The sequence below is a fragment of the Haemorhous mexicanus genome, chromosome 3, assembly GCF_027477595.1.
Source record: "Haemorhous mexicanus isolate bHaeMex1 chromosome 3, bHaeMex1.pri, whole genome shotgun sequence".
In the NCBI taxonomy this organism is placed as follows: domain Eukaryota; kingdom Metazoa; phylum Chordata; class Aves; order Passeriformes; family Fringillidae; genus Haemorhous; species Haemorhous mexicanus.
The window spans coordinates 2,222,202-2,245,938 of record NC_082343.1 but is presented as its reverse complement, the minus strand read 5'-3'; the positions used below and the strand labels follow the sequence as shown (position 1 = coordinate 2,245,938).

General features: G+C 48.0%; 2 protein-coding genes across 2 annotated transcripts; both read right to left on the bottom strand.

The window, feature by feature from the left end:
* Positions 1 to 346: 346 nt before the first annotated feature.
* Positions 347 to 6,390, bottom strand: CCT4 (chaperonin containing TCP1 subunit 4). The gene is made up of 14 exons (XM_059840491.1): positions 6,191 to 6,390; positions 5,695 to 5,747; positions 5,365 to 5,454; positions 4,676 to 4,784; positions 4,008 to 4,150; positions 3,599 to 3,720; positions 3,378 to 3,510; positions 2,896 to 3,035; positions 2,606 to 2,702; positions 2,185 to 2,295; positions 1,790 to 1,920; positions 1,461 to 1,695; positions 839 to 952; positions 347 to 560 (listed from the first exon to the last, which is right to left on the bottom strand). The coding sequence occupies exons 1-14, from the start codon at positions 6,306 to 6,308 to the stop codon at positions 543 to 545; spliced, it is 1,614 nt and encodes a 537-aa protein (XP_059696474.1). The 5' UTR covers positions 6,309 to 6,390; the 3' UTR covers positions 347 to 542.
* Positions 6,391 to 13,820: 7,430 nt separating this feature from the next.
* LRRN4 (leucine rich repeat neuronal 4) lies at positions 13,821 to 22,849 on the bottom strand. The gene is made up of 5 exons (XM_059840488.1): positions 22,678 to 22,849; positions 20,495 to 21,211; positions 19,122 to 19,326; positions 17,898 to 18,035; positions 13,821 to 16,797 (listed from the first exon to the last, which is right to left on the bottom strand). The coding sequence occupies exons 2-5, from the start codon at positions 21,171 to 21,173 to the stop codon at positions 15,180 to 15,182; spliced, it is 2,640 nt and encodes an 879-aa protein (XP_059696471.1). The 5' UTR covers positions 21,174 to 21,211; positions 22,678 to 22,849; the 3' UTR covers positions 13,821 to 15,179.
* Positions 22,850 to 23,737: the final 888 nt, after the last annotated feature.

The following is a 23,737-nucleotide window of genomic DNA, read 5'->3' as shown; positions in this document are numbered from 1 at the left end:
GCTTTGGGAAAGGCAATTCTTCTGGGGGCAGGGGGAGGAAGGCCTGTGAAGAACACCCTCAGCAGGGCTCTGGATCATGTGATGGCACCAGGAATCGCTGCAAGGAGTGGGAGCTGCTCCCACTGCAAAGATCCTCCTAGAGGCATCACTGAGGGCAGTACCACCACTCCCTTAGGGAGAGGCAGCTCTAAGCCAGCTAAGGGTTACTGAAGTGCACTTCAAGGGTGCTTTTAGAATATATCACAAGAGGTGATCAGTCACCTTCAACCTTTCAGCCCAAAGTGGAGCAGAGAAAAGCAAATGTAACCAAATGTAACAAACCCCAACAAAATTATACAGCCAAGAGTCAGGTAGATTACTGCATGTTTATTGACAAAACAGCATTTTCTTTCTGAAACCCAACTGTTACTTAAGTTAAACCTGATCAAAGTACATCAGTCTTGGTGGAGTTTAAGACAATTCACACAGGCGCTTTTGGTGAGCAGTCCATATTCCAGCTACAGGGCAGGAGCTCGAGGCCTTGGTCCCCACCTGTGCTCAGCTTATCCTCGAGTGTTCACCTGCAGGGGGGACACACAGTCAGGCAGAAGAAAGCACAGGATACATCACAATTCCTCCTTTGATAAAGATCCTGGGCTTTCAGTGACTCTTAATTCCTTGCTTTATGGTGCAGTATTTATGATTCATTAGCTGCAGTTATTAAAAGGCTGAATGGTCTTAAGCAGCACACAAATTGAGAATACACAGTAACTGCATTTTGAAGCACAGCAAGTGAATGACAATGTGCTGGTGCCTGTGAAGGAAGGACAACCCAAACCACGATGCCAAGACCACTCACCACATCATCAATCTTGAGAATGCTGCGCACGGTCTCTGTGGCAAGGGTCAGTGCACTCAGGGACACCAGCAGAGGCTGCACCACCAGCTCCTCCAGGATGTTGGAAATGCCACCCTAGGGGAACAAGGAGCCTTCACCTTGTGCAAGACACACAGCAGTCACATTTAGCACTTTTTCTTTTAGCAGAATCCTGAGGGCAATCAACTCCTGGACTATCACAGGGCTTCCACCTGCAACAGGGGCATTACAGCACACATGTTCTCTCCCCAAGCACTTGACATATCCAGTCAAAATCAGCCAACAACAAAGGTCAACACTGCCAACTGAGAAAGAGCTGTGGTGCTACTCCCAACTTGTGACCACCTTCCACCGCAGATCCTACTGATGGATCTTTTATTGTAGCTTTTGTGGAAACACGAGATGTTTCCTGTTGTATGCATAAAGCATTTAATAGCTGCTATTATCAATGCTCAGGGTGAGCTCCTGAGAGAACAAGCTGTAATTTCCCTCTGCTAATTTTAGGGAGGCTACCACTGTGAGACACCACCTTGCCCTCTCCCTAGTCCAACCCTCTGGTTAAGCATTTCCACTGTAACACCCAGCTATACCAACCCCTCATTACCTTCCTGACGTTAATGCCAGCAGTTTTCTCTCCTTGGGCATGTCTGTTTCGGAGCTCTGTTACCGTGGAGATGGGGTTGAGCCCCGCGTTCTCAGCCAGGGTGGAGGGAATGACCTCGAGTGCATCGCCGTAGGCACGGACGCAGTAGGAGTCCATCCCCTTCAGCGTCCGCGCGTACTCGTTCAGCCGCAGCGCCAGCTCGATCTCCGGGGCTCCACCGCCAGCAATCAAAGCCCTGAGGGCACAGGGATGCCCATCAAACCCCACCTCACACCAGGGCACACACAGCCAGGCTCTGGGAGTTACTAATAACCCAAGTGAGACGTTACCTTTTCTTCACTAAGCACCTTATGACACACAGGGCATCGTGAATGGAGCGCTCGGCTTCCTCCAGCACCAGTTTGTTGGAGCCGCGGACCACGATGCTCACAGTTTTCCCAGGGTTTGTGCAGCCTGTGATCTAAAACATAAAACCAGATACTGACACTGGGGAACAAATAAAAACTTGGGACAAAAAGACACTGCTAATGGCAATTTCAAATTCTGTAACAGCACTGATATGTGGCCAAGCAAAAGTACTGCACTGCCGAAGCTGGTGGCTACTCAGAGCTTAGAAATAGGTACTTAAATGTAATAAATTCCACAGTAAAGAACATCAAAGCCACCAGTTATTTTAATAACAGACAGATGTTAAGTAGGTATTAACATTTTGTCCCTCACTCACCTTTATTAGTTTCCCAGAACCGTTCAAGTTGACCTCTTCTGCCAGCTCAGCAGAGCCCAGCATGTCAGGGGTGAACTGGTCAATGTGAGCCACAGGCTTAGTTCCAATTGTCTGAAAAAATAATGGGAAAAAAAATTAATCCAGAGGCTGACTGCAGAGTCAGCAAGTACACTGCAAGTTGTTGTTCTGCATATGACAGTAAAATGCAGAAGGGACTGTAGCTTTTACATCTGTCCTGAATCCTTCTATAGAAGTGTGGTTGCTCAGCAGAGCAGAAATGTTTTCTGGAGCAATGTCTGCTCTTGCATTATAGTCAAAACATGAAACTTGTGAAAATGTCACAATAAACTGGCCCTGGCTTGACAGTTAGTTTTGGGGTAGATTTTAAAACACTGCAGCTCATTTATATGACCCACCTTACCTTACATATAAATTCAATGTCCTCTCTTTCAATGTCTTTAACCACCATGATCTTAACTTTGTTCAGAAAATGGAGGGCCAGGTCACTGAGAGCATCCCTGAAAACAAGAGGGAAGGAGTTAGGTCCCAGTGCTCAAATTCTTCAGAGCACAAAGTAAGGATGCCATCAAACTCAAAACACAGACAGTGCTGCTGCTTTCTAAAGGCACAGCCACTGCTACTCTGCCAAGTGTGACTGCGTTTGGCTTCAGTTTTCCACACAATTCCAACGGTGCCTGGGTATTAACATACCTCAGGATGGACTTCTGAATGAGCAGCACATTGCACCCAGCCTTCTTGATCTGCTTCACCAGGTTCAGGATGTAGGCTCTCTCCTCACGCAGCACTCTGTCCATTTGAGCATAATCAGAAACAACAATCTGGTTGTCCATCTGTTTCAAATTAAAAAAAGAGAAAAGAGAGTGTCAAAACGTGCCACATTCTTTAATGAAGATGCTGTAATTCTAAACAAATAAGCATAACAGCAAAGTGCTATTAGAGACAGCTCAGGTAATGCTGAATTGAAGTTTAAGCAATTTTAAATGTAATTTAAACATAATTTATAATTTAAACAATTTTTTAGACTAACTGTAATGTTTTTTAGGACCCAGCAGCCCATCAGTCTAGCTGTGGCACAGAGTTGACACCACAGCAACTGGAAAAAACATGTTATTCTCTTTGCTTGTCCCAAGTCCTAGAGGATGAGGATTTGCACTAGCCACAGTCTGACTTACATCTGTTTTAGGAGCAGACAAGCAGAACTGAATGAGGCCAATTTTGGCTTTTTCCACTCTGGTTACGCCAGTGTTTGCCACCTTCTGAGTCAGGACGAGTCCCTCAACCAGTTCACAATCATCAATTGTGCCCCTGGAAACAAACACAACCCATGACTGCAGCACTCTGGGAAACTGAGTTCACAGAGACAAAATCTGTCCAATTACAAATTGTTTCTTACCCCAACTTCTTAACAATTTTAATATCTCTGAGGTCCACACTATTGGCTGTAGTTGGGTCAATCACCTTCATCACTGCATCCACACTCATTGGAGAAAGTAAACTGGAGTACTGACACACAACCTAAGGGATTCAACAGTACAGAAACCTTGGTGAGAGACTTCACAGTGATGAACAGCAGTTTCACAACAATATTGTTATTTTGTTTCAGTATTTGACGGCAGAATTTTGCAGCAAAGATGTCTTAACAAGGCATCTTCTTGATGGCTGCTCCATGGCAAGGACAGAGCAGTGATTCTGGGTGGAAACCCACACCCAGGGATGTGCAGAAAATGGAACTGCTCTTTCTTAGAGCTGAAAAGCTGCAGGGCCTGGCTGGGCTGGAGCTGCCAGTGCAAGTGCAGCTGTACCTTGGAGTTGAGGGAAGTGGTTGCACTGTTCAGCAGGGTCTCCCTGTCACTGAGCTCCACGGGCTGGGCCATGTTGGTCAGCACCTCAATCCCTTTATCCAGAGCCTTCTGGAACGACTCCGAAATGATGGTGGGGTGAATTCCTGTGCAGAGCACAAATCATGCCTGTTAGACACTCCACCCTTGCAAACACATATCTTTTTGGTTCTTCTTCCCCATCTCTTTCCATTCTAAAACTCAAGATGCTCAGGCCAGGATAAATTGCAGACATTTCAGCAGAATGCTCTTCCCCAGTGTATGACCTCCCTTATTATTTCCTGCCATTAAACCCGAGGGAAAAAGCTGTAACATTTCAAGTGATTTGCCCTCACAAACAAGTCCCCTGCAATCCCTGACATCCCAGAAGCACTTTCTCCAAGTTCTCTTGCCATTCCTAAAGCTGCTGCTGTTCAGCTGATGCCTGAGAGGAGGCTGACACTGATTAAACTTCAGATTTTCCAAAACTGCTTTTCCAGTCCTGTATGAAAGTCCCCAATTTCCCTGGAGTGTGGGATCCACCCTTTATCCTTCCAACTGATTCCAGCTACTTCAGGCTTCATCCCACACGTGCAAGAGGACAAAGTGACTGCAGTACCTGCAGTCTCTGCATGTTACATCAACTGATTTACCTTTCTGAAGGAGTCTGGAACAGGCATCCAAGAGAGCTCCAGCAATGACCACAACAGAGGTGGTGCCATCACCAGCTTCAATGTCTTGTGCTTTTGACAGCTCTACTAACTAAGGGAGAAATTATGGCAAAAAATAAATGTATAGAAAGCTGTTTACCCATACCCAGACACTTCTCTGGTCAAAATAGAGCTAGGGTACAGTGAATCACTTCCAGAAACAAAGCTTTTTTCCCCAAATTTACAACTGAACACACCTATCTGACAGGTTTACCTTTTCCTTCCCTGGAGGAGGGTCACAGGAAGCTCATCTCCATCTCCAACCACAACCAAATCCATGAACACTGAACATCTCAAAGGACCAGCTACTGTATCCTCAGACCACCTGCTCATACCTTCACTCCTTCCCTTCTGTCCTAATGGTTTGGGACATGAATTTTTCCTTCTCAAATGACACATGAAGGTTTGGGCTACATTTTCTTAATATTCTTTCTCAAAATGTCATTTTTCTAAACACATCCAGAGGGATTGTGCATAAGGCACATGGGTAACAAATAATGGTTTGTAACTCTTAAGCACATGCCACAGTCAAAATGAATGTTCCTGGAGCACAAGGCACAAAATCTCCTGCTCTGTCACTAGCCTGGGTAACGCTCCTCAAATCCACACAAAATGCAAAAGAAACCACTCACCATTTTGGCTGCAGGGTGCAGAACCTGCATTTGTTTCAGGATGGTGGCACCATCGTTAGTGATTGTCACATCTCCCTTAGCATCCTGAATCTGGGAATAAAGGGCAGGAACACAGTTCTCATCAGCAGCTGCAAGTCTCTCATTTGAGGCTCAAACTAATTTTTAAGATCGTTTTCAAAACCAAGATGTCCATTCAGTTCCCACTTTCCCTTAAATGCCTGGAACGTGGGAAAGAATTGAGGCAAAAGGAGGCATCCGCTATAAGACACGCTGAATTTACAGTGTCTCCAGTAATCTTAATGTTTTGAGAATTTAAAACACAAAGTTTACCATTTTATCCATTCCCTTTGGTCCAAGGCTCGTTCGAATTGCATCGGCAACAGCTGGGAAGAGAAGAAAACGTTTCCAAGCTGATTTAAAGAACTACAAACACTCCATCATTTAAACGTCTTTTCTAAACAGAGAATTCCTGCTCCTTCAAAGCCCCCAGGCAAACTAAAGGAGCCCAACGAGCGGAACTATGTAAAAAGCTGCAGTCTCAGGCCTAATTTCCACAGTTCTTTGTTTTTAAACCATTATTCTCGGACCGCCTGACTGCAGCCATTTTAGGTCTGGGCACTCACAAAGGAACAGAACGCAGTGCGCCGGGGACTCGTGTCAGCGCCCGGTGCCGCATCTCGGGCAGCTCCCGGCCCTCGCACCCACGCAATTCCCGCTCGCAGCCCGCGGCACGGCCCGGGCGGTGCCAGCCCCGGGGATCCATCGCCCCCCGCCCCAATCGCGGCCCACGCGGGGCCCGGCCCGGCTCCCCCCACGGCCGCCGCACCTTTGCCGGCGGCGATGTTGCTGAAGCGGATCTGGGCGGGCTTGTCGCGGTCCTGGTAGGCGCCCTTGGCCCTGCCGCCGGCCCCGGCGGGGGCTCTGCCGGGCGCGCTCTCGGGCATGGCCGAGCCGGGAGCGGAGCGGGACGGGAGCGGAGCGGGACGGGCCCGCGATGCTTCCAGAACGGGGCCTTCCGCCGCGCGTCAAGCGGGGCTGCCCGGCGCGCGCCTGCGCGCTGCTCCACGGCCGAGCGAAACTCCCCCTTCCACCCGCCTGCTGGCGAACGGCGCGGACGCCTATAGAGGAGCGGCGCGCTCGCTCGGGGGCTTAGCAGAGGTTTTCCCGCCCGGCTGGGCCGGGCTCGTCTCGCGCTGCGCTCGTGGCCGCTAGGGGGCGCCAGGGCGCGGCCGGGGCGGGGGTCCCGCCCTCAGCCCTGAGGGGGCCGGGAACTGAGGGAGGGATGTGCGGGATGAGGTTCACAGCCCGGGGCATGCCGCCATCCTCCCTCAGGGAGCCGGGAGCTGAGGGAGGGATGTGCGGGATGGGGCTCACAGCCCGGAGAATGCCGCCATCCTCCCTCAGGGAACCGGGAGCTGAGGGAGGGATGGTGCGGGCTGGGGCTCACAGCCCGGAGAATGCCGCCATCCTCCCTCAGGGAGCCGGGAACTGAGGGAGAGATGGTGCGGGCTGGGGCTCACAGCCCGGAGAATGCCGCCATCCTCCCTCAGGGAGCCGGGAACTGAGGGAGAGATGGTGCGGGATGGGGCTCACAGCCCGGAGAATGCCGCCATCCTCCCTCAGGGAACCGGGAGCTGAGGGAGGGATGTGCGGGCTGGGGCTCACAGCCCGGGGAATGCCGCCCTCCGCCCTGAGGGAGCCGGGAGCTGAGGGAGGGGTGGTGCGGGATGGGGCTCGCAGCCCGGAGAATGCCGCCCTCAGCCCTGAGGGAGCCGGGAGCTGAGGGAGGGATGTGCGGGATGAGGCTCCTAGTCCAGGGAATGCCGCCATCCTCCCTCAGGGAGCCGGGAGTTGAGGGGAGGGATGGTGAGGGATGGGGCTCACAGCCCGGGGAATGCCGCCATCCTCCCTCAGGGAGCCGGGAGCTGAGGGAGGGATGGTTTGACTCATCGCCCGGCAGCCCCAGCCTTTCCCTTTTATAAATCTCGCTGTGGCACCTTGCAGCTTTTCCCTCCTTAGCTCAGGACCTGCTGTGTGCCATCCCACCTGTCCTTGGTAGGTTTTGAAGGTCTGTTTTTTGCAGAACACGTTGCCAAAAGGGGTTGAAGCAGCAGCTTTGCCACAGGTGAGCTTAGACAGGATTGACTTAGAGGAAAAGAACACATACAAGGTATATTTTTTGTAAGAGCTTGAACTTCCCATGTGTCTGAGAGGCTCAGCTTGTATCACTGCTTGTATTGTAAAGCAGTAGCCTTTATCCTCACTAAAAATAAGGTTAGATTTAAAAAACAGTTTATACCTATTAGGATGAGCTTAACCACTGTATTGCTATAACAAGCTCCTGGGTTTTTTTCTTTTTTATTTTATATTTCTGAATAGCTCTTTAAGTTATTTTCTTCACTGTTAACAGAATACAAATGTAATGTAGTTTAGATGCAAAGCACATACTTGAACCCACAAAGTGAATTCATTTTGTATTGTGCTCACAGTAAAACACAGCAGCTCACAAAAGAACTCTGACTGAAAGGAAAATGCCCACATAATACCTAAACCTTATAATTTTATGGCATATCTTTGGCTGAGTGTGAAAAGCCAGGGTTAAAAGTGCTTCTGTGTAAAGAAAATGATCCAAGAAATGTTCCCCTGCACCAGCAAGGTGTAAAAAACAGGTGGAGAATGGGAGCTCTTGAGGTTGTTTTCTATTTTCAAGCTGCTGCACCTATATCAGAAGCTCATTGCATGTGAAACACAACCTCATGTGAGCAGTTTTCCAGTGCCTGCAGCAGCTTTGTATGGTGAGACATCAAAATCCAGCATTTGAACAGTTGTCAAAATGGAGAAATAGGGAAAACATGACTCTATCATCTTTCAACCATTTTTAGCAGTTGCTTTTGATTTTATTTCTTTGCTGGATTTATGCACCTTTGAATAAGAAGAGGATTTGGGAGTGGATGATCTTTGCCTTTTTATATTCAACTTTTAGCAGGCAGAAAGAAAACCAGTTTTTGTATAAAGGTAGAGAAATGCACACCTAGGTCAAATACAGGGAAAAGGTCTACCTGGTATAGTCTGGATACATCTGGATTTATATCACCTCTATAATTACCCCTAAGCAACCAAAATCACTGTGAACTCTGACCCTGCTCTTCAATTACCAGCAAGGATGGCAGCAGTACCAAATCCTGGCTATTTAGCACTGATGCAATGTTACAGCTGGAATCACTAAAGAGCCAAGATTTTAAAGGAGCTGGTGAGAAAGGTTTAGGCTGTGGTTGGTCACCTCCTTATTACCTCAGGTTAGGGATCAGTCAGGGTTTGTTGTGGCAGCCCAGGAAGTTCTGATTGCTCCTGGGTGTGTACAGTCCGTGGCATGGCTACCTCTGAGGATATTGTGTAAATTTGGGTGGTGGCAGATGTCATTTCTCTGCTGCTGAGCTGGGCTTTGGGCTGGTTTTTGCCTCAGCATGCCACAAATGACCCGAGAGGAAAACACAGAGGGATTGTGCACTGCTACCAGCAGTTACCACGTGCTGCTCAGCAGTGCCCTAGGGCTGGGAGCAAGGATTTTCCAGGATTTGGAAGGAAATTTGGGAGGTTAGAGCTGGTGCTGTCGCAGCCACCTAGTTACACATGGCTCTGTGCTTGGCAAAAGCAGCTCCTCCTGTGCTAGGACTTGTTTGGAGGCAGTTTGTTCCATTGCTGGGCAGAGCCTGGATCTCATGGGTGTAGCAAGCTGCTGAGCTAAGTTTAGAGCTGCTGTGGTCACTGGGTTCCTTACTAGCAATTTTGGTCTGGCAGGGTTCCTTCCCTGGAGCTGGGCTTCAGGGCAGACAAAAGGATTCATCAGCCCTCACAGACAGACTGGATTATTCTGGATTTAAGATGAGTTGTCTGGCTGATTTAAGGGGGTTTTGTTATTCACTGTTGTTATCCCCTGTCATCCTCACCTGCTTCGTTCTGTGTCCAGTGTGAACTCCCTGGCCATGGGTTGGTTTCATCCGAGGCCCTTGCAGGTGGGAAGGTGGCACCAGCTGGGGACTGACCCAGAGCAGGCTCTGTGGTTTAGGACTTGCCATGTCAGGGTAAAGGCTGAGCTTGCAGCCAGGGCACCCAAGGACCAAATGTGTCATTAGGTCACGTTAAAAGCCAGCACTCCCTGAAGTCTTTTGGATTTGTCTTAAGGGTTGAGTTTAGACTTGGAGTTGCTGTGCTTTATATTGCTGTCCTTACCCTCTTATCATCATTTCTGGCTATTCTGACCTTTTCCAGCATCTCCAAAGAGCAATGAGACAATACAAATCCCACTATAAACACGCCCACCCAAGATCCTGGGGTTGTAATGGAGTTTTTTAGCTTAGTTTCTTGGAAAAAAAAAAAAAAAAAAGAGGTTTCTGTGCTTAGTACTCTGTTCTTCAAACAGAGCCTGGACCTAATTTTGACGGTAGAAACTCTGCATTTTCTGGCTTGGTGTGAAGGCAGCTTCAGGAAGAAGAGAGATTTTTAGTTAGAGCTGCACTGAGGACAGAGCTCAGTCCTCTGGGGATGTTTGTTGCTGACACAGTGTTGCTGAAATGGAGGTTAATCTTCCAGGGGATGTTTTTTGCTTCTCCCTGGAGATAGCTCACGAGAATCCTTGAGGCAGCGGTGATGACAGCAGAAGGAGTGATTGTCACAAACAGGGTGACATCATTTAACCCCATGGCCTTAGATAAGTTATTAAGACCATTCCTTAATCATGCTCTGATAAGAGTGAGTAGTTTCTAAACATTGAATAAACACAATTCTCAAGTCTTCCCAGCATGACGTTTTTTGCACAAGTAAATTTTAGTTTTTCAGAGAAATAGTATCTACCTAGAGAATATTTTTTTTCTTCTTCTATCTGGAGTTTCATGCCAGAAATTTTGGCTCGTGGTGCCTGAGGCTGAGGTCTGCAGGAGCTGCCAGCCCTGCCTGCATGGGATGGCTGCATGGCTGCTTCCACCTCCTGGAGAAGACAATGAATGAGGGATTCTGGATTTTGTGGATTTTCTTGGGGTTCTTTTACTTGTTTTCTTGTGGTTTTCTTTGTTTCCTTCCTGCTCTGGACTATGTATAGTAAAGAGGTTTTGTCCCTTTCATCTTATTCCCTCATTTCTTGTTAATATTTTCTGAGGGTTTTTTCTCCCTTATGTTCCTTTAAAAAATCTAATTTGCCATCCATAGATGAAAAGGCTGCTCACACAGTTTTTTCAGCAAGGGATCTGGGAAAAATGAGGACACACTGTGGGAGTGTGTCAGGAAATGCACTCAGTGCCATACAAGAATTACCTTGTTACATGCACTTGTAGGTAACGTCACCCAGCACCAAAGGCTGAGGGCTCTGCAGCAGCACCAAATACAGGGCTGCCCTGTGGTTGGGGAGGGAAGAAAAACTCTCTATCAATAGTGATTTTGTTCTGCTAAGACATCAATGGAAACATTGCTATTTATTTTTCCTCTAAGTGCAATGAATGTGATCTAATCTCTGCTTCCAAATCTACAATAGTTTAAAAAATCTTACTGCACTTGTAAACTGATTTTCCAGTTTTTCCAGGCAGTAATTCCCTCCTTGCTCTTACAGAAAAATATACATTTTTCCTTATCAGTGGCAACCTGGCAGAGAAGTTCCTGCTCATAAGGCTGCAAAAGGAATGAGAGGCAGGGACAGACAAGCTGCTGAATAAGTGTGTGGGACTGGGACTGTTGCTGCTGTTAATTCTCAGCACTTCTTTCCCTTCACACACAGAAGTAGGTGAGGACACACAGGAGCACTCGGGTAGTGTAAGTCAGTGACCCTTGGTCTGCAGGGTGAGGCTGAGGCTCTTTGGTGAAAGAATGAGTATTCCTTCGTGGGAATTCCTGGGGAGATGATTCCCCCCTCTCCCTCTAGATGCCAGCAGAGCACTAGCCTGGCTGCGAGGCGTTGCCTCCTGGATGTATTTCAGAACAGTGTTAATTTGTAGTGCTGCTTGATTAGTTTTTAGAGAGGTCAGGATTAACGGATTGTCCTGTCCAGAACAAACTCTGCATCCTTTGGAGAACTGATGAAAAGAAACAGCACCGGAGTTTAAACACGTTCTTTGATGAATCTGTTACCACAAATATGAAACAAGTTCTCACCTGTGATATATCTCTCTGTATTTCACAGGTAAAGAAAGAATCAGAGGCTTCTTGGCAAGCAACATCCTGAGCCCTCAGAGGCATCCTCGTTTGTAGCTCCACAAAAACGTGTTGTTCCAAAGATCCCTGGGGAGGAGTATGGCTGTTCCAGGGCCACGCTTGCTGAGGGAGCATCGTGGTTGAACTTGTGCATCCTTCCAGGAAGAGGCTGATGGAGCCTGGGATGTGGTGTGAGCTCCCTGCCTTGGGCTGTGTCACCTCCCAGCTGGCCCATTTAATGCCTGCCACCCCTCTGGCCTGGGATAACTGAAAAGTGGGATCCTTTCTGGTGCTGAGATGGATCAGGCTGAAGCACCTTGTCCTGCTGCTCTGGGCTTTCCCACATGCCTGCTTACAGGGCTCTCAGGGACTGCTTCCCTGACGGCATTCATTGCACCAAAAGCAAGATGTCCCTCCCTGCTCCCTCACAGCCAGCAAGAGTTCTGGCCCTTCAAGAGTCTTTTTCTTCCTGTATGGAGGACATCAGCTCCATTTCCCAGAGTGTTTCTGCTGGGAGAGACTGTGAGACTCAGTGACTGATTTGCAAGTGCTCTCAGGGATGGAGCATCGTGCACTTCTGCCTTGACAATTGCGGGGTGCACCCACAGGCACTGTGGGCTCTTGTGGACTCTCTTTGCTTGGACTTGGTTTTTGGGAAGAAAACTAACACAAGTGAATGGAGAAGGATCTGAGAAAGAAAAGACACAGAGAAAGCTACACAAGCTGTTTAAAAACTGCATTTCAATGCTCTCTGCACTTGCCCCAAGTGATCTTCCTCTCAGAGAAACACAACAAGTGGAACTGCGTAACAGTAAGTGAAGTTCTAGTTATATTTTTTAATATGTTGGCTTTTGATCGATATTAAAAATTGTTTCAGAGATGTTTGGGTATTCCAGCAATGCTGCCAAGGGTTGATGATTTGAAGCTGGAGGTACTAACAGGATTTGTTGTTGGGTGCTATCAGGAAAAGGGGGAGGAACAAGTGGTGGAGCAAAGCTGGGCAGCTCCCTAAAACGGTTTTATTGGGAAAGTTTCTGTGCAGCCCCTGGGTTGCTTTGCTCCCCTCACTGCCGCAGTCCTGAGCAGCTCTGGAGCTCCCTTCACTGGAAAAAGTTTAGTTGGTCATTACTAAAATGAATCCTGGTGAAAATAAAAAGTGGTAGTAGTGAAAAAAAAAAAAAAAATTAAAAAAAAACCCCTGCATTTGAAGCACTGATACTTCTCATAGGTGTTGATAAATACAAATCCCATGTTTTTAACCCTGCTGCTACATCTCATACATTTCACTTACCACTTGTGGAAGGGTTGAGTGTTACCAGGCAAGAGAGGCACTGCCCCTGGCTGGGGCACCTGTGCTTCAGGATGGTTCATCAGCTCAGATGGAATTGGGCTGTTCAAGTTGGAACGACAGGGGATTGTGGGAGCAGGACTTGTATATTTGTGTGGCTCCCAGAAAGGGCACTTTAAAAGAATGGGAAGGTGTAATGTGTTCCCTTGGCTGTAAAATTCAGGAGAGGCTGACATGAGAACTGGTTGGAGAAATCAATTGTGATGAACTTCCTGGTTCAGTGATTATGAGCTGTGGTGTGGTAAAGGGTAGTGAGACATGTCTCCCAATACCTCACTTTAAATGATTCCCCTGCTTTGGACTAACTCATATTAAAGATGAAGCAATCTTTATTTTCAGTTGCAGTATCTTTTTCTCCTGCCCTTCTCTGGAGCTAATCTTCGAGACACTATAAATTGCTATTCACAAATCTCTTATTTTGCTTTGTTTCTGGTAAAACCAAACACCCCAGTCAAGGTCTCCTAGAGCTGTGCTGTACAAACACAAGGGAATGGGTGACCTCTGCCCCAGTTTGGGATAATGACTCTTTGGCTCACTTGCTCACTTCAAATGACAAACTGGTATCATATGTACCCATTCACTAAATCCTTGAGAAAACGCAGGAAAAGCCAGGCCAGAAATAAGTATAAAAACCTAGGTCCAAACAGAGAAAACTCTGAACTACCAGAATGTGAACATAAGAGATTTTCAAAGTGAGAGGTCACACCATCCTGTCTTCTTCATTTGTATTTTTGAGTCATGGGGCTCAGCCGAACTTGGGACACACATGGCAGGAATCTGTATCTGTCCAGTGATGGTCATTCCCAGTGCAGTGCTGGGGAGAGGACAAATTCCCAGGAAAGGACTGCAAGCCCATAGTGGTGACAAAGGAGCAAACCTCCTTCTGCCACATACAAAATGAAAGGTCTTGGGACATCAGAGAACACAAATCTACCATCATAAAAACATTTCTTTACTACGTGTTGAAAGTTCATTCCAAAACAAGAAAAGGAGTTAATTTCTCAGGCCAAACATTGTAGATAGTAAACAAAAAAACCAGAACATAGCTCTGTGGCTTTTATTTCAGTAATACTGAAAGTATTAAAAACCCCAAAAGAATGGAACAGAGACTCTTACACACTACAGCACCTTTCCCTCAGAGTTCAGAGGGGTTTATGCACTGTGTGTGTACAGCACAGTACAGCAGCAGGAACAGGCTGCTCCTGGAACTGAAGCCTGGGGAAATACCAGATTGGGACACCTCTTTGGATTCCAATGGCAAGCTCAAAGTTGGGATTGTCAGCATTTCTTACTATTATTGTACAGAAATTGGCACCCAAGGGTTCATTTGGAAGGTGTCTGCAGAACTGTCTGCTGCTAGTGCAGGGGCTTTGGGTTTTTCAAGCCTCAGCAGCACACACATTAAATTGCTTCATTACTTGGCTTTTTGCCTCTGTATGAGGTAAATCATCAGCTGCTAAATCTGTAGATGGGATGGATGATTGGGACGGAACATCCTCTCTGCTTAAAATCCACTGGGAAGCAATTAACGTGCTCCCCTCCCCCCTTCTGTGGGTCACTGCTGTACTGCAAACCCCCCACTGCCTGTGAGCTTGTTTTGGGGAAGCACTTGGGAGGCTCAGCTGTGCACAACCTCATAAAAAGTCAGAACCAAATAATTACCCCTGCCCTAAGGATCCTGCACAGTCTGTGACTACAGTTAAAGTTCATGTTTCTTTTTCCTGAACTGAAGTTAGGTTGATCATCTGCATCCACTGCATTTGCTTAGAGGAGTTAATCTGCACAAGACCTTGTCACTGAGCCCACTCACTCCTTTCAGCTATACTCTCTTTATGGATAATACCTTTAAAAAACGGAACCCCCAGCTTTGCTCTGTGAATAAAAGCAGAGTACGTCTTGCTAAGCTTAATGCACCTTGGATTGCAACTCTCATCTGACATCTGACTTTGTTCATGAGAGATCCTGGAGGCAGACAGCTGGCCAGGCAGCCTCTCACTGTGTGAGATTTATGCTACTCTATTGGTAGGTGATTACAAAAACAACTTTTCAAGGTTAGTGTCCAGGCTTGCTGCTGCTTAGCACAGGAACAGGAGTCCAAAGACTTTTTTCTGGTTGACTAATTTCGTTATTAATTTTTCTCTTTCTTTGGTGGTTTTCTCTCCCTTAGAAATGTCAGGGTTATGGAATCTGATGGTTCATATTTTGCTGAAGGACACTTTCAGAGTCTCATAAAAACACACCGAGGTGATGGAGATAGTGAACTTTGATTGTATAGAACAATCACCCAGAGCTAATTAGTGGTTTGTATTTTTAAGGGATAATCAAATGCTGGGTTTTTGTAGGAGACTAAGTGTGTGCCATACTGCTCACTTTGAGGCTTTTTACATGCCTTACACAGACATACAGACAAAATAATTGTGGTAATGAGAAAGAGTCCACTTGCTGCAGACAGACCAGCAAAAACATACTTGTAGTTGGGTTTTGTTTTAAAGCTGGTGCACGAATTACCTGGAATTTCCTGGCCTGTTGTCTGGCTTGACCCTGCTTTGTTGGAGGCAGTGACACAGATCTGGTACGTGGTGAATGGAAGGAGGTTGTACAGAGTGTACTGCCTGGCCGTGGGGTAGATGTTGTCCATGACAAACTGCCTGTCCTCGCTGTCCTGGGCACGAAGCATCAGCTCATAGCTGTGAACTACTGAATATGGGGCACACCAGCGGATCTGTGCAGAGCTGTCAGTGATTTCAATCACCGCTCTGAGCCTGGGTGGGTCTGGAATCTCATCTTCCCTCGATGTGCCAGGACATGAGCACTGGGATATGTTCTGGAGCTCCCTGCACGGCTTCTGCAGGTGCCTGCAGGGATCGTAGTCACAGGCGACCTGGGCCGTTTGCACCGGGCCTTCCTCCTTTGGCCGTTCGTAGTCGTAGTCATCGGGGTAATCGGGCGATGGCGTGGTGGGCGCGGGCTCCGAGCGGGCACTGCTCCTCGTGGAGTTCAGCTGTGGGGGGCTCGTCTGGGGGACACCGTGCCTGGCATGGGTGGTGGAGGAGTGAGAGGAGTGAGTGGTGGTGTGGGGGACTCCTGTTCCTCCAGTGGAATAGTCACTGGTGGTCTGGTTGAATGGCCCTTCTTGAGGGAATGTCGTGTCGGTTGTCCTGAGCCCTCTCTGGAGCTGTTCTGTTCCAGCTGGACTTGGGGAGCTGTGATCTGGGGACTGAGCAAAGAGCTCTTGGAGAAAAACTGGGAAGGAGGTTACAGATGCCAAGGAAGGGGGACTGCTTGTGGGTTCAGAAACTGCCTCCACCTCGTGGGAGGAACTGTTGGTAGTTGTTAGGATGGGTTCTGTTGGGTTGGATGCTACTGTACTCCTCGCATCCCTCTGTATTAGGGAGCTGATATAGGTGTCTTTGGTTAGCACTGGGTTGGATGTTGCTGTGCTCCTTGCATCCCTCTGTATTAGGGAGCTGGTATAGGTGTCTTTGGTTAGCACTGGGTTGGATGTTGCTGTGCTCCTTGCATCCCTCTGTATTAGGGAGCTGGTATAGGTGTCTTTGGTTAGCACTGGGTTGGATGTTGCTGTGCTCCTTGCATCCCTCTGTATTAGGGAGCTGGTATAGGTGTCTTTGGTTAGCACTGGGTTGAATGCTGCAGTGCTCACCACATGCCTCTGGATTAAGGAGCTGGTGTGAGTCAAATCTGTGGTCAGCAGAGCTGAGTCTGTTGTTACTGCAGCAGAGGCATCATCGCTGGTGAAGCTGAAAGCATCACCATCAGGAAGGGCTGTGCTTGAGTTGGGCTGTGTAACGTTGCTCTCTGACTGGCATTTGTTGTAGAGCTCCAGCAGTGAAAAAGATGTCGAAGGTCTGCCCGAATCTTCCTGGGATGTACAAAAGGTCTCCCAAGCCCTGCAGAGGGAAACCAGAATAGTCAAGATTCAGAATAACATTACAGGTTTCTGTAGGCTGCCTGGATTGGAATTGGTGATCTGCTGTCAAAATTGTCTTTATGTGAGTGAGAACGTGAAACCTAGACCAAAGCTAGATTGCCTTAACAGCAGACCAGGCAGCTTTCCACAGCACTGGCTGTGGAATTTAGCTGCAACTGGCTTTTTATTTTTGTAAGGTGCAGGGATATCTTATGCCCGAGGGGAAGTGTCCTTTGGTACAACAATGGCTGTGAACTTTAGCAAAGGACATGGGGATTCAGCTTGTCTTAAAGGGTCAGACTTTAATGCAGCAGTAATAGGGGAACACATGCAGGGAGCTGTAACAGGATTCCCAGGATTCTTAATCCATCTGGTTTTGGCAGCTGGAGGTGGGCTGATGCGGGACTTTTAAATGACTAAGATCGAATTCTTTATTTACTCAGCCACTGAAATTCTAGTAAAGAATGCAACTGCTAAACCCATCCCGATGAAAAACCGTCTAATTTCAACAATCTACTTCCCTGCTCTCTGAGAGAATTGATGACAAATCTTCTTGGTGGCCTTTGAAAAGGAAGAGAGACCATTTATATGCAAATATTTCCTTTAACTGCAGCTTACTGTAATTAGTCTGTAAAACTGTAGGGGAGCATGAAAACAATAGGTGAGAAATGGTGCTATTTGCAAGGGGTTTTGTTGACTGCCGGTGGTGATGTAAGCTTTGCAAGTAGCAGGGTGAGGAGAAAATAATTTGTTAAAGATCTTCCAAAGTTTCCCAGTTTCTGTCCCCAGCGCTGGCACATCAAGACAGCTCATTTTCTATCTTTAGCTAATATGGAAACATGTGAAAAATGGTCCAAAACAGAAAGAACATATTCTCACCTAAAAGTAGAATCCACAGCTAATAACACTTTATGCTTTGTCCCTGAAAGGGACATTTTGAACTTCTACCTCTTGTGGTAGGGAAGAACACACAAGGAATTAGAATAACTCAGTGAATGGTGGTGAATGTCTGGTCCCCTGACAACTCGCACACTGGAGTTGTGTCTGAAGAGCATTACTCGATCTCTTGAGCTCACTTACTTTTGCAGAATAACTTTCTCGGGCTTGGACAGCAGCCAGGAGAGCTGGCAGTTGCACAGCAGAGGATTCCCGTACAAGTTGATGGTGATGCCATCCGATGAATTGGTGCTCCAAGGATTAAAGGAACTCAGGTTACAGCTACAAGAAGACAAATGCAGTAATTAAGAAATGCTGAGCTACCTTCCAACGACTGGAGTGTGCTTAGTATCCCTTACCCTTAGTGTGTGTAAGGCACAAAGCAATATTCCCAGTTCCCCTGGCAGTAAGCAGTTATTAAACCCAACCACCCTGCACTCTGCATGCTCAGAAGATGCTCTTGTCTTTCTAGGACTTTAGTTCCTTAAAGTTTGGCCATGATTTTTAGCACTTTGAACTGGTATTCCTGCAAGTGTTGGAAAGTGCTGTGTAAATTCAGTAGGGCAATCAAGGGGGCACGGAATCCATAGGATTTTTGCTTTGTATGGGTTTATTTTCCTGAAACTGGTTTCTAGGCACAGCCAGTGCTCTAGTGTTTGTTTTCTGATCTGCTTATATTTGGGTCACAATTATAAAAGTGTTTCAAAGTGCTCTCCAGATTTTTTCCTTTATGCTGACTGCTCTGTGTGCACTTCACCTGCTCCGATTTTGATAAATCAGTTTCAGACTTTTGCCCCTCTTAGTATTTCAGGTATGTGATGTACCAAGAGGTGCTATCCCTAGAATGAGGACTGAAACATGGCTTTTACTAATGATGAACAAGGAACTATATTAAACTCTCACACTAAAAGTGGGAGGGACAGGATTTTTGTCTGCTTCTGAGATGCAGGTTTTGGAGAACTGTCAGCACTCATCCTTGCAGAGCAGGGAACCCTCAGGGACCTGCTTCTCCTCTGATGGGGTATTGCTCTTGGAAGCCTGGTCTTTATCACAAGCAGGGTTCAGTGGATCTGTGCTGATCTAAGCAGCTGGGTGAATTCATCCATTGACAGGGAGATAAGGCAGAGGAGTAGGAACACAATGGATGCAACCTCAAGCAAACAATTAATTGTGCTATGAGCCCCGTGCTGCCTCTTTGGGCTGTATCAGCTCCACCAGGCCAGATCACAGATTTTACATGGCAAAGACAGCAAGTGCACACCTCCTTCCTAAATCTGATAACAAGCCGTTCAATCCAGCTCCCAGGCACCACAGCACTGTGAGGCAAAGGCAGCATTATGTGAGGAAGGACAAAAAAACCCAACTCACTTCTCAAATGAGAGATGGCTCAGGTGAGGGGCACTGTGAAACATCTCTGTCTGCACGAAACCCAGGGAATGGGAGTCCTGACAGTGCAGCTCTCGGAGACCAGGCAGGGACTTGAAGAAGCTGCTGTCGAGGCTTCTTAACCGTGGCATCTTTGTCAGGTGAAGTGATGTGAGGTTGGCCAAATCTCTGGCCCACTCTGGTTGAACTGAAACAGAAAAATATTTACACCTATTGCCTGAACAGAGCATTCCTGTGGATTTCTGCCTAGAAAAGGGGTTTGAATTCATAGATATGAAGTATGTGTCACCTTCTCCAGCTATTCTCTTTGGGAAAGGAATAGAACAGAAGTCAATACACCAGTGTGTAAACACTCATACAGCTGCATTTTTTGTAATAGTCCCCGCAGGTCAGGCTGTCATAGGGCAGAGGAAAAGAGGGGAAAATAGAACAAAGCTGATAAGAGATCTGGAATACATTTCTTGTTGGGTGAGATTAAATGAACAAGGATTTCTCTGTTCAGGAAAGTGGTCTACAAGGTCCTGACTGGTGCAAGAAAGGCAAATCACTTGTTTCTCCTAGCATGAGAAAAAGAGCCAAGAACCATGAAACTGAAAGGATAGGTCTTGTACCAAAGGGCCTTTCTGTCCCATGACTCAGAAGGGTAACTCACTACCACAAGACAGATTAGGCAAATTTTTGGAGGAAGTTTGGTGGTGCAGCTGTTTAATGTGAGTTGAAGCCTCAAGCATGGGGAGGCCCTGGCCCTGCCCCAGGCTGAGAGCAGCTGGGCAAGGCATCTCACATCCGTGTGTCTCAGCACCTCAGGTATAAACTGAGGCAGGCAGGGCAAAAGGGAAAAAACTTCCTGTGCATTGCTCGGGGCAGGGATTGTCTCCCCCCTCAGCGGAAGTGTTCTGGGAAGTGTTCTGGCCGGCTGTGGATGGCACAAAAAGCCTCTCTCTGTGCTACTTCAATGCAGCTCTGAAAGCTCAGTGTGGCTGTGGGGACAAAGAAAGATTTCAACAGCCTGTCTGGAAAGAGAAACTAATTTCCTCCTGTGCTTCCCAAAGCTAACCCCGGGGCTGACAGGGAGATGACTGTCAGTAGCAGACAGTGGGATTAGGATGGAGGTGGGTGACTACAATGGGACAAATCCTCCTGTCTCACAGTGTTTGGTCTCTGCCCTTCCTTTGGGAGGCTGTTTTGCGTGAGAGTGCCTTGCACACCTGGACCAGCTGTTTGCAGCTTTCAGTGTGTGGTGTTCCCCCTGCACTCCAGGCTCAGCCAGGATGGGAGCCATCGTCCCAGCAAGGCTTCTGCTCCCCTGGCCTGACCAAGCCCTGTGTTTACAGTGGGAAACCCAAGAGACTTACTTTTCTCAAAAAAGGTCCCGCTCAGATCAAGCACATTGATGGAGTTTCCAGGCCTGTTCATGGCCTCGTTGGGATCTGTGCTGATGGCAAAAGCAGAGTCCCTAATTCCTCTGCTGTCATCCTGCCCGAGCAGTGTCACAGAGAGGTTCAGGACCTGCAGTTGAGGGTAGCAGGAAAAAGCCAGTGGCTGGATTTCAATCAGGGGATTTCCAGCCAAGGACAACCACCTCAGGTTAGGCAGAACAGAGCTGTGGCAGGATGGCACAGATGACAGCTTATTAAAGCTCAAGTCCAGCTCGAGGAGACTGCTGAGGGCTTCAGATCCCCACCTCACTGACCAGAGGTGGTTGTGCCTCAGCGAGAGGACACGCAGCTGTGGCAGGTTTGCTATCTCTGTGCCATTCACCTCTTCCAAGAGGTTATTGCTGAGATCCAGGCTCTCCAGAGCCTCTGGAAGGCAGACTGGGAAAGCTGTCAGGCTCCTGTTGGTCAGCTGCAGGGTGATCCACGTCCTGTTCTTCTGATCCTCACAGGACATGCTGGTGAGATTAACATTCTCCCAAGTGTCCTCCTGAGCCAGCTGGAAAAAGGTGGTGACATCCCTGGATGCTGCTCTGCTCACCAGGCCATGTGCTGTGGTCCCCAGCAGCAGAGGGAGGATGAGCAAGGGTGACAACATCCTTCTCCGAGGTGCTTGCAGTTTGCAAGATCTGTTTCCTTTTTGTTTTAGGGAGGAGAAAACAAAGCATCAACATTTAGAGCTAAATTAAAATCCCTCCAGTCACCTACAAACTATTTAAAAGAAAAACAGTTTATAAGCCCTTTCGTATTATATCCAGGCAGTGATAAGTGATAATAGCTCTTCTGTAATTAAGCCCAAATAAACATGAATCCTTGGGGACAGAACTATCAAGCAGTCTTAGTCTAAGTGTGCCTACAGTTGTTCATGCAGGAAGCATGAACCGAGTTGTATTCCACAGCAGACCCCTCAGTGCAGTGTGTCCTGCACAGTGTCCAGTTTGGCCAGCCCAGTGGGAAGAGTTTTCCAGTGGGGTGATGCCCAAACAACCGAGTCCAACGTGCCGGTGGCAGGGAACTGTTTTCTGTGAGGCTGTGTAAAGCAAATGAATGGATGTGAGGACAGAGGAGAATTGCCAAACTTTAAAGCTTAGGACCCCAAACTGGGCTGAGTTGTGTTGGAATGGGCAGGTAAAAGTGCCTTTCCTGTGTTAGGAAGGATTTTCCTTTCCTTAGCAGGAGGTGGAACAGAAAAACCAGGGACTTGTGTGGGCTCTGCCAGGGCAATTCTGCCCCATTGCGAGGACAGTCCCAGTGGGGACCCCACAGGGGGCTTGGGGCTCCTGAGCAGCTGGCAGTGCCCCACAACCTGTCTGCCAGGCAGCGGCAGGGCTGGGCCTGCTGTGGATGAGAGGCACAGACAGGCTCTGCACGGCCCAGCTGCTGGGAAAGGATGCACTGAAAATGCAGCTCCCGAACCACATTTCAGTGGAAGTGGTCAGAAACTGAGTATGCTCCTGGATCGGGGCCCCAAAGGCCTGAGCGCCAAGAAACATTTTATTTAGTGTTACAGCTCCCTCCGTGCTCCCTCCTCCTCCCACCCCTGCTTTGGTCTTTGTAAAAAAAAAAAAAGTCCCTAGTGACTTGTGCGAGGTGCCCACAGGTAATGTGTGTCAGAGGACGGAATTAACCCCAGCCCCAAACTCGTGCTTTTCTTGTTGAGCTGTCTTTTGTGCTTCCCGGCAACAAAATAACGATTCCTCGTCCAGAAATAAATTACAGTGTAGGGTGGTAACCGAAGCCCCACGTATTATGAAATATCTCAGACTTTTTCCAAAGTTTAATTGCTCCTCGCTGTTCCCTGAATGATGGCAGGTCTTGCCCAGACCGTTATCCTTTGCTGCCGTCCCAGGTTTGAAGTAGGGACCAGCAAACCAGTATACACCAGAACACGAAAAGAATGTGTTGTGTTTGCCTGTGTCCTTTTCATCAGACGGAACCGTGCAAGATCCGAGCAGCCTCAGGGCTTCCCGGTCAGCGGAGCCGCTGGATCTGCTGCTCCGCAGCACGTTGGCAGGGAGAGGATGGGAGGAATCGGGCTGCTGTATTCCAATCTTAGATTGAATCTTAATCCTTGCCTCTAAACCGCATCCGCTTGCACGTACCTGTCCAAAAGTCCCGGTGCCTCGTGCCTCCGCTCCGAGTGGCTCCGACTGCTTCGCCTTGATTTTATACGCTCGGGGTGACTCAGCCGGCAGCGTGAGCTGCCTCTCTCCTGCTCCCAGCTTTCCCTGCTCCCGGCTCTGCCCACAAGCTCAGGCGAGGTTTGTTCCAGGCTCGCTCCCCCGCATCCAGCTTTGAGAGGGGGCGGCTCCGGGCAGCTTTCCCCGCTGCCTTGGCCCTAGCAGGAGGTGGGTGGGAGGGCTCTTAGTTCCCAACGCTCAGGCAGGGCTGCTTCTGTCTGTCTTTGTCTAAACAGAGGGGGGTAAAGGGAAAAGATCGGTGTCAATAGTCCCGACTCTCACGTCTTCCACCGACGGGGGGAGGGAGAGGAATTGTTGTGTTCCTTTGTTGGCAGGTCAGGATGATGTAAAGCTGAGGCTCTGCCTGCTGACATGAGCTTTGGTCTCTCTTTAGGCGCCAGTGAGGGGCTTCAAGTGTTTAAATTTCTAAGACTCTTGCTCTTGGAGAGTAAATTCTGCAAAAGTTCACGCAGGACAAATTACTTTCTAAGGAGGCCCTTAGGATATGTCAGAAGTGAAACCCTCACCTGCTCCTCCCGCAGAGAGGAATTCTCTCTGCCGATGGAGAGGGCGTAGGGCATCTCACTCCCCATGTGACGGCCTTTGGGAGGCCTCTCGTGGTCCCGCTGTGCGTGGGTTGTGTTCTCTGTCCTGCATCTGTGTACCACATGGCTTGGGACAATTCCCTTCCCGCTACTTCTCTCATCCTTTGCTGGATAAGTAAAACTGACAACATAAACTATCTCCCACTGAGGGACCTGCCCCGAGCTGGGTTTTTCAGCATTCCCACAATTCAAACGATAATTAGGTCGAGAGCAGAGAAAAAAGTCAGGGAATTGATCCCAGAAAGGGATGAGTTGATGGAGATTGTTCCAAAGTAAAAGCTAAAGGTTGGTTGTTCTGTTGCTACTGTAGGACAATAAATTGTTAAAATTTCCAAGGAGAACAGTAGTCAGTGCTTTTCCTTTATCGGGGCAACAAA